This window comes from Mesoplodon densirostris, chromosome 6 (assembly GCF_025265405.1).
Source record: "Mesoplodon densirostris isolate mMesDen1 chromosome 6, mMesDen1 primary haplotype, whole genome shotgun sequence".
NCBI classification, from domain to species: Eukaryota; Metazoa; Chordata; class Mammalia; order Artiodactyla; family Ziphiidae; genus Mesoplodon; species Mesoplodon densirostris.
Genome location: NC_082666.1, coordinates 3,339,373 through 3,351,366, shown reverse-complemented (window position 1 = coordinate 3,351,366; position 11,994 = coordinate 3,339,373). Strand labels below are relative to the sequence as shown.

At 55.8% G+C, this 11,994-nt stretch overlaps 1 protein-coding gene across 2 annotated transcripts; it reads left to right on the top strand.

Annotated features, from left to right (window-relative positions):
* The first annotated feature begins 3,558 nt into the window (after positions 1-3,558).
* LOC132492094 (ficolin-1) lies at positions 3,559-11,497 on the top strand. Of its 2 annotated transcripts, none has more exons than XM_060101312.1 (9): positions 3,559-3,661; positions 5,018-5,131; positions 6,604-6,657; positions 7,130-7,165; positions 7,927-7,959; positions 8,399-8,526; positions 9,011-9,140; positions 10,020-10,154; positions 11,250-11,497. In XM_060101312.1, the coding sequence occupies exons 1-9, from the start codon at positions 3,559-3,561 to the stop codon at positions 11,495-11,497; spliced, it is 981 nt and encodes a 326-aa protein (XP_059957295.1). The 2 variants fall into 2 exon arrangements, with proteins under 2 accessions (XP_059957295.1, XP_059957293.1); XM_060101310.1 differs by having other exon boundaries at positions 6,604-6,666.
* The last annotated feature ends 497 nt before the right edge of the window (positions 11,498-11,994 follow it).

Here is an 11,994-nt window from a genome sequence, read left to right as displayed (position 1 = left end):
TTGATATCTTATAATGTGGTCTAAAACTATTCCCATTTGGGTCTATAATTCTGCCAACATTGATTTTTTTTTTTATGATTAGGGTCAGGTTTCATTTCTGGTTTTCCCACGTGATACCCGGTAGCTCACAGTGTTTACTGAAAGTTTATTCAAGAAGGAGAGGGTTGGAGGAGGGATAGAGTGGGAGGTTGCTGTTAGCAGATGTAAGCTATTATATATAGAATGGATAAACAACAAGGTTCTACCGTATGGCACAGAGAACCATATTCAGTATCCTATGGTAACCCTAATGGAAAAGAATTTTTTAAAGTATATATATATATATATATGTGTGTGTGTGTATATATATATATATATATATATATATATATAACCATATCACTTTGCTGTACAGCAGAAATTAACACAACATTGTAAATCAACTATATTTCAATTTTAAAGAGTTTATTCTTTCCCCATTGCTCTGCAGAGCCACCACTCTCATGCACCAAGGGTCCGTGGATGCCTGAATTTGTTTCTAGACCCTTTGTTCAGTTCTGCTGGTTTAGTCTGGACCCTGGAGCTGGTACCACACCATCTCAGTGACTGTATCTTTGCGACAATGATTGACCTCAAGCAGAGCAGGTCATCCTTCCTTGTTCTAGCTCAAAACCTCCTAATTATTGGCCTTAAACTTTTAAACAAATTTCAAATTCACCTTGTCAAGTTTCCCAATAAAATGGGCATTTAATTGATAATGCAGTGAATCTGCAGATCAAATAGAGAGAAACTAAGGGTTTCACAATATTGAGCATTTGAATCCATGAACAGAGAATATTCTTCCAATTGTTCTAATCTTTTTAAACATCACTCATTCACATCTGACAGTTTTCTACTGCCAGATGGAGGACTAGCGTGTATTTTGCTGGAATTATTCACAGTGACTTGATTTTGGTGTCACTACGGCAAATGTTTAAAATTTCATTTTGTAATTCTTTCTGGCTAGCTTTTAGGAACATAATTGGTTTTTACTAAGCTTATTCATTCTAAAAAATTCAATTTTAGATTCTCTTGAATTTTCTACATAAATTGTATCTTCTGAAAATAATAATGGCCTTGTACCTGCCTTTCCAATTCTTTTACATCATATTTGTTTTTTCTGCCTTACTGCGCTGACAGTGACACAATGTTGACCAGAAGTGGTGATTTATGAGATTCCTTGTTTGTTTTCAATCTCTGAGGATGCTTTTCAAAGTTTTCACCATTAACTATGTTGTCATTTCAGTATCTGTAGCTTCTGGGGATCTGTACTCTGTTGTTTCTATTTGTTCTTGTACATGTTGTCTTTTATCCTCGTGAACCTTGTTATCTTTTATTGTGTTCTAACATTTAATTTGGAAAATACATATATTTGCAGAAATCATTTAAATCCTGGGGTCATACTGTTCTCCTTCTGACAAGATTTGTGTTGGTTTCAGCTCGGAGCAAGTGGATACTAGTGATCTAGGAAGACCTTATTAGAATTTCAGGTGTTGAGATTTTTTTTCCTGGGACAACTAGATGTCTCAAAACCAGTTTGCAGTCCACATTAGGGCTGCCTATTGATGATTCATCCTTATTTCTAGGAAGAAATGCTTCTGGATCCCACCCCAAATCCACTCCTTTGATGGAACATAGACCCCAAACTTTGACCTTCAATGCTGCAAAATTGTCGAGGTAACTGACCAGCTTCTCAGCTATCTTTGGGGGATTGGCAAAAAGAGACCCCACATGCTGGTTTCCCCTCTCCAGATCCTTGTTGCTCTCAAGAACATAGCAAAGTAACCCATTCCTACGTGGTTCACTTGACTATGCCTTCAGGCAAATCTCTTTTTTAATGTTTTGTCTGTTTGTCTTTATGAGGATAGATGACCCCAAATACCTAACCTGCCACTGTCAGAAGTCAAATGACCTTGATTGATCCCGCTTTAAGATATCTGAACTTGGGCTTCCCTGGTGGAGCAGTGGTTGAGAGTCCTCCTGCTGATGCAGGGGATGCAGGTTCGTGCCCCGGTCCGGGAGGATCCCACATGCCGCGGAGCGGCTGGGCCCGTGAGCCATGGCCGCTGAGCCTGCGCGTCCGGAGCCTGTGCTCCACAACGGGAGAGGCCACAACAGTGAGAGGCCCGCGTACCGCAAAAAAAAAAAAAAAAAAAAAAAGATATCTGAACTTGACAGAGTCTTGCATTCTTTTGTATTCTTAGGCCCACATACTCTTAGGAACATTAAAGTGACACCTGATTGTGTTGTCAACATCTCACCTGCATTCGTTCTATTGGCAATGTGAAAAAGAGGAAGCACCCTGGGATTGGGGGTGGGCGGTTGTCACTGGCAGATGGGCTTGAAGGACAAAGACCGGCTGCCTCTCTCCCTGTCCTGACTAAGGCCAGGTGAACATCCCTGAACGGGCCCCTCTCCAACAGATGAAATCCAGGCCCGTGCTGGGAACAGGCTGCCCCGTCCAGTAGCTCAGGGAGGCTGAGCCGTGCCTGAGGCAATGCAACGCCTGAGGCAATGAGACCTCTTTGTTCCCTCAGTCTCCATGGGCTGGAGCCACCGCACAAAAATTTGCGAAGTCTAGTGTCATTCCAGTGCCCATAGAGATGGACCTAAACCCCTTTTGCTAAACCTCTGGTCAGGCCATCCCCTGCTTCTTTCCTAGTGGGACAGTGGGTGTGGTTGGGACACCAGCCCACGAGCGCTGGCTCGGAAAAATATCAAACCACAGAAGAGTTTCACCCTCAGCTCCTCCCCTCTTGTCCTCAGCCTACTCTCCTTAGTGACATCCTACACATCTGCAGAAGCCCTTTACAGAATGCCCACCCCATGTCCCGGATAAGGGTGATCATAGTACAAGATGTGGAGGATGGCCTCTGGGATGTGGGGGGAGATAAGACATAGCCTCACCTTCTGGTGTAATGACCAGACCCAGTGGTCCTTGGAGCATTAGACAGACTCGAGGTAATGTCAGGCTCTAACTAGCTGTGTGACTTCAGTTTCTCCACCTGTGAAATTTAGATAATAGTGTCTTCCGAATGGGGCTGGCATAAGTAGTATTTGGCACATAAGAAGTGCTCGGGATTTTTTTCTCTTCCGCTGTGTTAAGTGCTCAAGGACTGCCTCAGTCATTAGACTATTCTGGAAATCAGGCGAGGGAAGGAGCATCTCTAGCCAACTCCTCCTTGTACCCCAGTCAAGGTCTCAGAGTGTTGTTTGGGTGTCGTTGGGTAATGAGGAGGGGGTCTGGGGACTGGGCTTTCCTTAAGCCACAAAGAAGGCAGACCCTTTCCAACAGAGGGGTCCTGGGAGTTCTCTCGACTGGGAATGGAGTATCCTGCCAGGGGAAGTGAGCCTGATTCAGCGGGCAGCATGGTGGGGCCCCGCAGGAAGGAAACACCCTTTGCCATCACTGGTCCCTCCTGTTGGTGTAACCAGAGAGGCCTGCAGGAAGTGGGTGTCCCTGTGGGAGCTGAGAAACCACAGGCCCAGGCAAGGGCCGGCTTCCCCTGCTCACACGAGCGAGCTCAAAGACCAGAGGACATGGAGCTGAGTGGAGTGGCCGTGGCCCTGGGGCCCACCGGCCAGCTCCTTTTATTCCTGTGCTTCAAGACCCTGGCCGCCCAGACTGCAGACACCTGTCCAGGTGAGATGGACCTGAATTTCCAGTCCCTGAAAGCTGGTAACTACCCACTCATTGACCACAACTAGTATCTAGGGTTAAACCCTCCATACGCGTCTTCTTCTGAAGACTCAACAGCTCATCTTCAGACTAAGACACGACAGGTCCAAAGTCACACAGGTCAGAGGGGGAGGGGCAGGAATTTAATCCCAGGTCTGCCCAACTCTCAAGCCTGTGATTGGCCCCACAAGCTTCCCAGCCAGGTCTCAACTCTGCCACTGAGGAGAAGGACCATGCCCATCACTTTCTCTGTCTTCTCCTGGACTTTTCAGAAAGATGTTCTAATCCAAGGGCTCCCACGTTTACCTGGGGTTTGTTAGTGCAGATTTCTGGCTTTTACCCCAGAGCGTGCGATTCAGCAGATTCGGGTCTAAGAGGGGGTTGTGGTCTCCCTCCCGATCCCACGCAGGTGGATGGGGACCACACCTGGCAAGAGGCTGCCCCTGAGGACAGACCAGCCTCCGCCTGAGCTGAGGACGTATTTATGGGGGAAGCATAAGGCTGCCCCCGTGAGAGAGTCCCAGCTGGAGACAGACCCCAAAACGACAGTTGCCTGTGTCTCCCGTGAGAGCACAGCGGATTCCCACATCCTCTAAGTTGTCTCTCATGAGGACATTTCAGTTTTGAAATCAACAAAATTAATTATTTTTTTCTGAGAAGGAAATGAATCTCTGGTTCCAGTTCTACTGGAGTTTGCTCTGAGTCCTTGGATCAAATGTGTCCCCTCTCCAGGGGACCTACACAGACCCCTTCCAGCTCAGGAATTCTATGGTCAAAAGTCCAAGGTCTGGGGGTGAAAATGTTACTTTGACCCAGATTCCCCAAGTCTTTTAAATATTTATTGTTGTTATTTAGTGAAAGCACCCACTGTTTATGAGGCTCTTTTAAAATGCCATGAATTATACTAAGAAGTTTAAATTCTGCGTTATCTAATCTAATCCTCCCCACAGCCCTGTTCCTGTCTCCACTTGGGCGCCGAAGAGACAGAGCTCAGAGGGGTTGAGTGACTTGCCCAAGGACACACAGCACTGAGGCTGGGGGGAGGCTGGCTCAGGCAGGGTGGACCACAAGGCCAGGGCTCTGCCCTGCATCACCTCCACACCTGACCAGTGCCCACACCTGACCAGTGCCCACCAGAGGCGGGAAACTCACTGCCAGGCTGACCATTCATCTGAGACGGGTGACTCTGGCCACAGCCAACGGCCCAGGCCGAGGTCGCTGCATGGCAGATCCCCGTGGCTCGGGTGGCCTGTCGCCGGCTCTGCAGGACTCGCAGGCCCAGGACGAGCGCCCTGACTGGCGCTCTGTGTCTCTCTGCAGAGGTGAAGCTGGTGGGTCTGGAGGGCTCCGACAAGCTCTCCATCCTCCGAGGCTGCCCGGGGCTGCCCGGACCCGCAGGGCCCAAAGGAGAGGCAGGTGCCAGTGGACAGAAGGGTACGTGCTCTGGCTCGGGGGTGGGGGTCACTGAGCACCGGCTCTTCTCCAATTAGACCCCGGGTGGGCAGTGCCCCCTGCGGGTCTCAGGTCGGGAGCTTGGGTCACGACCCTGCTCAGAGCTGGCGTCAGGAGCGACCCCCGAGGCCCACCGGGACCTGTCATTCCCTGAGGAGGGGGCTGGTCTCAGCTAGTCTATGAGCTCACATTTGGGTATACTTTCATAGAACACCCGCTTCCTGGTCCTCGATCCAGCCCTGGCTTCACGTGGCCACGGGCCAGAGTTCCAAGCCTTACGTACCTCGGTATTCTCACCTGAAAACTGAGGCCCCAGCTTTTTCTATCTGTACCGCACATGAGAAAACTGGGGCTCAGAGCAGTCAGCCACCACCAGGGAGGGTGGAGCTGGACCTCAACTCAGTATGAAGGCCCCCGAGCAGCCCACAGCTCTCCCGTCGACGTGGTGGCCCCCTTGTGGGGTTTCGGGCCCCGAGCCTGATATGAAGGGCGGGTGTGCACGCAGCTCAAGGGGTGAGTGTGCCCCGGGCCTGCGTGTGAGTGGATGCTCCAGGGGCTCCGGACACAGCGCCAGCTCGGAGGTCCCCAGCCTCTCACGTCCTAGGAGGTATCCAGCTCAGGGGCTGCCCCCAGGGCAGCTCCTGGGGATGGGAGGGCTGCGTGTGCTCACCACGATGGGCTCCAGGCTGGGGGTCCTGCTGGGGGGACACTGGGGGGAGGGGCTGCCTGGGGGGCTGCCCACCCGTGGGTGTGGTGAGTCCGCCCTAAGACCAGCCGGCGCCCCCTCGGCCCCACACCCACACTCCCCGAGGAGGGCAGCCCGCCGGCAGACGCTCCTGCTGCCTTGGCTGAGCCTGGGGCCGCCTCTCCTCACCCTCCCCTCAGTGCTCAGGAGGAGGGGCAGGGGCCCTGGGTGGTCCTAGCCCCCTGCTCACATCAGTAACGCAGACCTGGGAGGCCTTGTGGCTCCCGACCCCTCCTCTCTGGAGGTGGAGAGAGAACCACCGCAGAGGGATGTGTAATTGCGCCCGACCGCCCCTGCATCCAGGGCTGAGCACAGGGCAGGGCCCCTCCTCCCTCCCAGAGCCAATGGGCCGAGGCTCCGGTGTGACAGGGTCTCTGAGGACGTGCTCTTGGTCCCAGGCCCCCAAGTAGCCGGTGGGGCTCTGTGACGGTGGCCTGGATCTGGGCTGCTACACTGAGGTGGTCGGGAGCCAGAACGCTGGTGGTTCCCTGGGGCCCGAGCTTGGCGTGCCGGCCGCTCGGCACCGGGTGGCTGTGAGCGCTTTGTCCCCGCTGTGTGCTGTCACCCTCGGCCTGCGTCCCAGGGCAGTGATCGTGAGGATACCGCAGCTGGGATGGGAGGGTCAGGACTGTAGTCCTTAGGGCAGAGATGCTCAAGTAGAATTCTTCAGGTTGCCTTATTCTCAATGATGTATCTTTGGAATTTACAGGAGAACGAGGTTCTCCCGGAATCCCTGGGAAGGCCGGGCCAACCGGGCCCAAAGGTACCAAAGGTGATGAAGAGCTAGGACCCCTGAGCAGGACCCCGGGGCCTGTCTACAGAGACATGAGAGATGGAGACAGACAGAGAGAGAGAGGGAGGAGGTGGAGAGGGAGATGGGAGAAGACAGAGAGAGGGAGGGGGGCCAAGTGACAGAGAGGCACCTGTCTTATTTCCTGCTTCCAAAGAGCTTCGATACAGCGTGTGAACTGGGTCCCGGGTCCGGGGCACCAGGTCCAGAGCAGCTTCTCATAAGCCAGGGAAGAATCCAGGCCTCTGAGTCCCCCCCAACTCCCCCGGCTGAGACCCAGGCATTGGAAAGGTGTGGGCCGCGGAGCATGAGTGTGTGGTGCCCAGAGCCTCAGCCGCATCCCCCACGCCCCAGCCCCCAAAGAACCGAGCACTTGGGTGGTTTCCAGAGTGGAGGGTCGATGTCCACTGACCAGACGTCCTGTGCATCTCCTGTCTCTCCCCAGGAGACCGAGGGGAAAAGGGCGTGAGCGGAGAGAAAGGTGAGTCCCCCCGCCTCCCTGGGGTCATTGGGCAGGCTTTGCAGGGGGCTGGGGGGTCCCAGAGGCCTTGGTCATGCCCAGCACCACCTGGGGGAGGATCTCAGACCACACCCCTGGCCCTGTCTGTGCAGCCAATGGGTGCGGGAGGAGGGGCCTCTGAGCCCAGCTTGCTTTGTCAGCGGCCGGTGAGCGCCCAAAGGCCAGAGGCTCCAGAGTTGGACCCAGGTGACTGGCAATGCTGCCTTACTACATGATTTTGGACATTTTGCTTATAATGCTCTGATTGATGCGCATTTATTTAAAAATGTGTAAAAGCAAGAAAAAGCAGAACTCCAAGACACAGTCACATGCTCTGGCTACAAATACAAAGTGCAAGGTTGGGGCCCAGACTCACATCCCAAACGCTCCCCAGTACTTTCCACAACCAGAGGCTGTGATGGAGACACGGGCTGTGGAAAGCGATAGGCCTGGGGGCGCTGATCCTCCACCGCCGTGAGCCGTGAAGCCCAGGCGAGGTGGCCGGCACGGCGGTCCAGCTAGTGCCCCGCGGGACAGTGCTGGCCGCCAGCCCCCAGGCAGGCCAAGCAAACCCAGTGATGCTGAGTCGAGGAACTGATCCTCAGGGCTGGAGGCTGATAGTCCTGCAAAGAGCTGGATAATGGTTTCCGTTCTCCACGCTGTGTTCATGGAGCAACGGGGCTGAGGGGCCCGGGGTGCTGTTTCCAGGTGTGTGACGTGCATGTCCTCTCTCCCCACAACAGGAGAGCCAGGGCAGCTTCATTCCTGTGCCACAGGTGACTGCGCACACGCTGACCCCCGGACCTCCACCTGGACCTGCTCTTGCTGAGGGCGGGGGAGGGGGGGCTCGACCAGAAGGCCAGCTGCCCAGACTCAGGTTCCACCTTCCAAGGACAAAACCCTCTCTGCGCATATCTTAGTCCCCACTTACCCGAGTGATAGGCAGCCATTGCCTGGGTAACTCGAGTATATTCCTGGAGGAGGCCAGGTGCCCAGGAGACTAGGCGTGGGCAGCCCTGGGAGGTGGGGATGGCCAGGTCGATGGGGCCGGGCCATCACAGCCGGGTGGCCTTAGGGGCTGCGTCTCTGTCCCAGTACTCAGAGCCCACCTCCCCCAGGCAGGTGTCCCTGCCTCTCCCTCCTCCCCCCTCCTCCTACCCCCTGCCCCGCCCAGAGCTCCTATCCTGGCGTCGATTCCCTGGCTTCACTTCCCAGGACCTCGGACCTGTAAGGAGCTGCTCACCAGGGGGCACTTTCTGAGTGGCTGGCACACCATCTACCTGCCCGACTGCCGGCCCCTGACCGTGCTGTGTGACATGGACGTGGATGGCGGGGGGTGGACCGTGAGTGGGGGGGACCCAGTGATGGCCGTGGGGTTCCTGGGCAGGGGTGGGCGTGGCTGGGAGCCTCACCTGGTGGCAGATCTCTCTTTAGTGGCCTTTGTGAGACCATCCACTCCCTCCAGGCTGAGGCTGACCCCATCCTTTCACTGAGGTCGGGAGAATCAGTAATGTCAGGGGAGGGGGGTGTGGACCCATATGGGAAGGAGTGCCGTGGCTCAGGGTTGTGGACTCAGGCCCGGAGGTGCCCACTCCTCTCCAGCCGTGTGGTTTTGGGCTTGTCGCCTGCCCTCTCTGAGCTTTCATTTCCTCCTTGGTCCCATGTGGGTGTCTCTGACTGTCCCTGGGCTCTTTGATGAGACCCACGTTCTGGTCCTCGGCCTGTGATGCCTGTGAACTACCAATGCTGCTCCCACATGTGGCCGGTGTGCCCTGTTGGGGGACGGCAGTGGGGCCCCATCTCCCCAGCTCTCCCCATCGTGTGCAGGTTTTCCAGAGAAGGAGAGACGGCTCTGTGGACTTCTACCGGGACTGGGCCACGTACAAGCAGGGCTTCGGCAGTCAGCTGGGAGAGTTCTGGCTGGGGAATGAAAACATCCACGCGCTGACCTCCCAGGGTAGGGCCACAGCCAGGGGCTCTGTGATGGGGTGCCTGAAATCCACATGCCCCTGACCTTAGCCCTGGGCCACGTGGACCAGAGGACCCCGCTCCTCCTCGGCCCAGCGGTGGTCACGTGTGACACCAGGAAGGGTTATTACCCTGAGAACCTAGGACACGTGTTCTCTTACACGCTCTGAGCGTTCACATCGGAGGAGGTGGATGGTTGGAAGAAGACGACTTCTGGTCTCGGGACCGATCATATCTAGAACCCGAGAGTCAGAAGTGAGGAGGAGGCCATCGGGATTGGGGTGGCCCTTCTCCCACTTCCAACTGTTGGTCCTTCCTTGAAACTGGGATCTTAGGCCCACGGAACCCCCCCACATCTTGCCTCTCCTGCTCAGTGCAGGTGGCGGTCCCCACGCAGGCCCCTCACCCCACTTCTCCGTTCCGCAGCAGCAGCTTCACAGCTGGTCCTGAGGTCAACGGCAAACCTGTAAATCCTTTCTGAATTCTTCCACTCCCTCATGGCAACCTTGACGGTGTCCACTCATGGGCCTGAAATTCTTGCAGAAGAAACTACACATACAAAGGTTTCCTGCCGTGGCATTCACAGCTATTTGCAGGAGAATTTAGGGTTTCAAACTAGAGCGAGGCTTCATGCCATCCGAGGTACACCGACCGTGGAATTTCAGGCATGGCTGATGGAACGGCAGGGGAGCTATTTGAAAACAGGGGGCCATCCCTGAGGTCCTCCCACCAGCCCAGCCCCTCACACCTTCCCGGTGAATTGTCCCCGATGCCAAGTTCAGACGTCCCCTAAAACCCACATTCCCACCCCCCGTGCCCGGAGGCAGAGGGTCCCTTCTGCTGGGCCCTGAGCACCCACCTCCAACAGGAAGCAGCGAGCTGCGGGTAGACCTCATGGACTTTGAGGGCAACCACAAGTTTGCCAAGTACCAGTCATTCAAGATGGCGGGTGAGGCGGAGAAGTACAAGCTGGTCCTGGGAGCCTTTGTCGAGGGCAGCGCAGGTGAGAGTCCGCGCGGGGCTCAGCAGTGGCCTGGGCTTCAGCGCCGGGTTTGGGGAAGCAGAGAGGACCTGCTGAGCGTCCTGTCTCTGTCTCCCCTGAGTGACCCTGGGCTGGGGCTCCCCTCCCTGGGTCCAACGTCTCCATCTTTGAATGCAGACACGAAGGTACCTGAGTCTCTGTGTAGCATGGGGACCAGTGACACCATCAGTTACCGCTCCCAGGCTGTGTCTGCAGAGCAGTGAGCTGTTCTGAGTGGGGCTTGAGGTCACTGACCCCGTTCCCTGCTAACACCTGGAAGAGGATGGTCATTTCCTATGAGCCCCTAGAGCCATATTCCCAGACTGGGCTCCACGGAACACAAACCCTGTGGGATGTCCTTTGCCAAAAAGACACCCCGGTCACAGGATGTGGGGAGGCATCTCTTACGGCACATCCTCTTGAGAATTCCCAGTGTGCACTCTTTCAGGAAAGGTGCTAGGAGCCTGTCTGCTTGTGTTGAACCAGAGCTGCAGAGAGCAAGGCCCTCCCGGGGCGTGGGGTGGGGGAGTATTGCCAATGGGAGCCTTCAAGCACCCCTTTGACACACACGCCTCCTCTGAGCCTCCAGGGAAGGAGCAGGGAAGGGACCCTCCTCTCCACGTTGCAGGTGGTACAGCTGAGGGTCGGGCAGGGGTCAGGAGGGCAGTGGGGTGCTACGGGAGCTGGGGTGAGTTGCACACCCAGGGCTGAAAATAGAGCAAGGGGCCCCAGGATGAGGCCGTGCCGTCCCTCTGGGATGACCGTGCAACCCAGGGAGTGGGTAGGAAGCCCAGAAGAGCGATGCAGGCTCGGGAAAGGGAGGGCACCTCAGGGGAGAGGCCGGCGCGGGTCCTGGTGGTCTTGGGGGAGCCGGGAGGAAACAGGTGACGCTGGAGGAGGGAGGCATGCGCCCTGGGGCAGAGCTCCTGGACCAGGAGGCTCCATCTGCCCCAGGGTGAGGCAGGATCTTGACGCCCTGGGGGTCAGCTCACGAGTCTCTAGAGGGAGGTGGCGCTGGGCAGGCGGCAGGGCAGGCTCCCTCCAGCCCGAGCAACACCCACACTCCTTCCTGAGCAGGTGATTCCCTGACGCCCCACAAGGACCAGTTCTTCTCCACCAAAGACCAAGACAACGACCAGAGCTCCTCTAACTGTGCGGTGCAGTACCAGGGGGCCTGGTGGTACGGCAGCTGTCATTCGTCCAACCTGAACGGCCGCTACCTCGGGGGGCCGCACACGAGCTATGCCAATGGTGTCAACTGGAGGACGTGGAGAGGGTACAACTACAGCTACAAGGCATCCACGATGAAGGTGCGGCTCACCTAGGTGGGCGGGGCCGGCGGCCCGACCCCACACTTCCCCGGGCCCCCTGCCTGCCGCCTCCCAAAGCCTCACTCAGCCCCCAGCGAAGACCTGCACACAGGCTCCCCCGCCGCCCCTTTGCTGAACAAGACCTGCTTGTCCAGCCCCTTCTCTCTCATCAACGGGTCTGAACCCTCGTGCCCCACAGTCTCACCAGAAGAAGAGTCATGTTGTAAAACCGTTTGCTTTCTGGCAGATATTTCTCCTCCCAGTTTTCACTTGCGTCCTCGAACATCAACTGTTTTGAGTATTTTTCCCAGAGCGTATCCACAGCAGGGGCTGTGGCCCAGTCAGGGAGAGTTAGGGAGCCCATTTAGCAGATGCAACCACTGAGGTTCCTAGAGGGCAAGTGGCTGTTCCACGGGCATCAGCCCCCAGCCTTAAGCTCCCACTTAATTTCATCGGCGGAGTGGGGGGGGATGTCCCCTCCCTCACCCAAAGTCACCTGCCTCTTCCCGATA